Below are 3,137 nucleotides of genomic sequence, written 5' to 3'. Positions count from 1 at the left end.
GACCCCGAGCGGGAACCACACGGCAAGATGAAAATTGGGGAGACGTCCGCCATCATCACACAAGATTTCGTAGAGGGAAAGTTTGGACACGATGACCTCCGGGGTCTTTCCAGGAGATCCATCCGCGTTCCAGATGGTCAGGCCAAACCCAACGTCCTCATCACTGTATATAGGTCACCTGATGGGTCACCTGTTGGGTCACCTGTTGGGTCACCTGATGGGTCATCTGATGGGTCACCTGATTGGTCACCTGTTGGGTCATCTGTTGGGTCACCTGATGGGTCATCTGTTGGGTCACCTGTTGGGTCATCTGATGGATCATCTGTTGGGTCACCTGATGGGTCACCTGATGGGTAACCTGTTGGGTCATCTGTTTGGTCACCTGATGGGTCATCTGTTGGGTCACCTGATGGGTCATCTGTTGGGTCACCTGATTGATCATCTGTTGGGTCATCTGATGGGTCACCTGTTGGGTCACCTGTTGGGTCACCTGATGGGTAACCTGTTGGGTCATCTGTTGGGTCACCTGTTTGGTCACCTGATGGATCATCTGTTGGGTCATCTGTTGGGTCACCTGTTGGGTCATCTGATGGATCATCTGTTGGGTCATCTGATGGGTCACCTGTTGGGTCATCTGTTGGGTCACCTGATGGGTCACCTGTTGGGTCACCTGATGGGCCACCTGTTGGGTCACCTGATGGGTCACCTGATGGGTCATCTGTTGGGTCACCAAGCGTCCCTCCCCCGGGAAAATTTTGGTAAGCAGCCCCTTCTTTTCCGAGGTCGCCCTATAGAGCGGCAGATTAGAGTTCTCCGAGAACTGAGCACTGCGGGCCGAGGATTTCTCCATCGAAGGTCAATGGCTCTACGTCTATAGTGGAGTAGAAGGCCCAGAGAGGTTCCGGAGTCATTGATGGTGGCCAACGGTTCCCCCAAACCCAATATGGGAGGGGGGAGGAGGGGGGTAGCACTTATTCTGGTTGAAGAGTCCTTTTTCCATAGACACACCATGGACACTTTATTAGGCGGGTCTCTCTAGAGCCCTCGGAAGGCGTCAGTAACGGGGGACCCTGAGGGATCCCGATGATGCTCAGCTGGTACTGGGGGCTCCATGTGGGCCATCAGAACATGTTCCATATTGGCCCCGAGAGTGGTTCTGGATCTGGAAATGTTCTTGTATTTTGTTTTTTTGGAGTGTTGGAACATTAGTGTGATTCTAAGGAGGTTCCCCGGCCACATGGTGACCACCAAACACTGGAGGAACCTCGGATGAAGAAACAAACTTTATGGACCCGGACCGTCCTATTGGTCCTTGTACATTTCTCATCATTGTACCTCCATCAGTCTTCTATCTGACCTCCGTCCTCCCCTTCAGTCTTCTATCTGACCTCCGTCCTCCCCTTCAGTCTTCTATCTGACCTCCGTCCTTCCCTTCAGTCTTCTATCTGACCTCCGTCCTTCCCTTCAGTCTTCTATCTGACCTCTATCCTTCCCTTCAGTCTTCTATCTGACCTCCGTCCTTCCCTTCAGTCTTCTATCTGACCTCCGTCCTCCCCTTCAGTCTTCTATCTGACCTCCGTCCTTCCCTTCAGTCTTCTGTCTGACCTCCGTCCTCCCCTTCAGTCTTCTATCTGACCTCCGTCCTCCACTTCAGTCTTCTATCTGACCTCCGTCCTTCCCTCCAGTCTTCTATATGACCTCCGTCCTCCATTCAGTCTTCTATCTGACCTCCATCCTTCCCTTCAGTCTTCTATATGACCCCCCTTCCTCCTTTCAGTCTTCTATCTGACCTCCATCCTTCCCTTCAGTCTTCTATATGACCTCCGTCCTCCCTATCAGTCTTCTATCTGACCTCCGTCCTTCCCTCCAGTCTTCTATATGACCTCCGTCCTCCCTATCAGTCTTCTATCTGACCTCCGTCCACCCCTTCATTCTTCTATCTGACCTCCATCCTTCCCTCCAGTCTTCTATCTGACCTCCGTCCTCCCCTTCAGTCTTCTATCTGACCTCCGTCCTCCCCTTCAGTCTTCTATCTGACCTCCGTCCTTCCCTTCAGTCTTCTATCTGACCTCCGTCCTTCCCTTCAGTCATATAAAGGGGACCTGTCATCAGTGGCCCCCTTCAGTGCTGCTCCTCAGACCTCATGTAAAGGTCCCCTGTCATCAGTGGCCCCCTCCGGGTAGGAATTGCCCGGGTTGGGTACCTGTGGCCCGGGATCTCACATTCATGACCTCGTCTGGTTCCGATTTTGCAGCCGCGTGATTCGCTGTCTCGCTATTTGGGTTAACAAGCCATGGCGGCATCTGAGCTGTCAGGATGAGGCGGATGAAGATGTCCATTGTGCCCCCGCTGGGCCCGGCACCATTGTGTCCTCGCTGGGCCCGGCACCATTGTACCACCATTGTGCCCCCGCTGGGCCCGGCACCATTGTACCACCATTGTGCCCCCGCTGGGCCCGGCACCATTGTGTCCTCGCTGGGCCCGGCACCATTGTGGACTGATCTCTATACAAATTCTCCCCCCGTGTGCTCTGCCTGCAGTACGGGGACGAGTACGACGAGGACCCCATATACATCCCGTGTACAGATCTGTACGGGCCGGAGCCCCCCGGAAACACCTTCAAGGACGGCAAGACCCCCATCGGTAAGATCGGCGTCGCGCCGGACAGGAAACCGCCGCCTCACATTGTATGTTAATGAACATGAAATAGATACAAAGTAACGATTCCTCAATCCAGGAAGTGAGCGCAGAGGCGGGAATCAGGTGACAGCTCCCAACCAATGAGGAACGGCCAAAGTGCCCTTCCTATATAGACAAGCCGTGAGCGGGTATCGGGCCCCCTGAGAGTCCCCACAGTGCAGCCCCGGGGTACAGCAGAGCTCAGATTGGGAAGAGGGAGAAGCAGCACAAGGAGCAGCGGCACTGGGAGTGATGAGGTCAGCAGTCTGCTGCTTCTCCTTTTTAATTGTCCAATCGCAAGCTGGGGGAGGGGCAAGACCTGTGCAGCAGAGAAAAAGATTGCCGCCCAGAGAGGGCCGTGCTGTGTGACAGAGCGGTTTTAAATCTCAGGACTGGATGGACAGATATACCATTGGCAGGTAGCAGTCCCGGTGGGAGTACCCCCGGGTGCCATACGC

General features: G+C 54.4%; 1 protein-coding gene across 1 annotated transcript in view; it reads left to right on the top strand.

The window, feature by feature from the left end:
* The first annotated feature begins 1,086 nt into the window (after positions 1-1,086).
* ANO7L1 (anoctamin 7 like 1) overlaps positions 1,087-3,137 on the top strand; it is a 21,055-nt gene continuing 19,004 nt past the window's right edge. Inside the window, 3 exon segments of the mRNA XM_018574042.1 lie at positions 1,087-1,097; positions 2,255-2,429; positions 2,541-2,687. Coding sequence (XP_018429544.1) covers positions 1,087-1,097; positions 2,255-2,429; positions 2,541-2,687 — 333 coding nt within the window.

The sequence above is a fragment of the Nanorana parkeri genome, unplaced genomic scaffold (assembly GCF_000935625.1).
Source record: "Nanorana parkeri isolate BGI_ZX_2015 unplaced genomic scaffold, ASM93562v1 scaffold2694, whole genome shotgun sequence".
NCBI lineage: Eukaryota > Metazoa > Chordata > Amphibia > Anura > Dicroglossidae > Nanorana > Nanorana parkeri.
The sequence above is the reverse complement of the archived record's forward strand: the minus strand, read 5'-3'. Positions and strand labels throughout refer to the sequence as shown.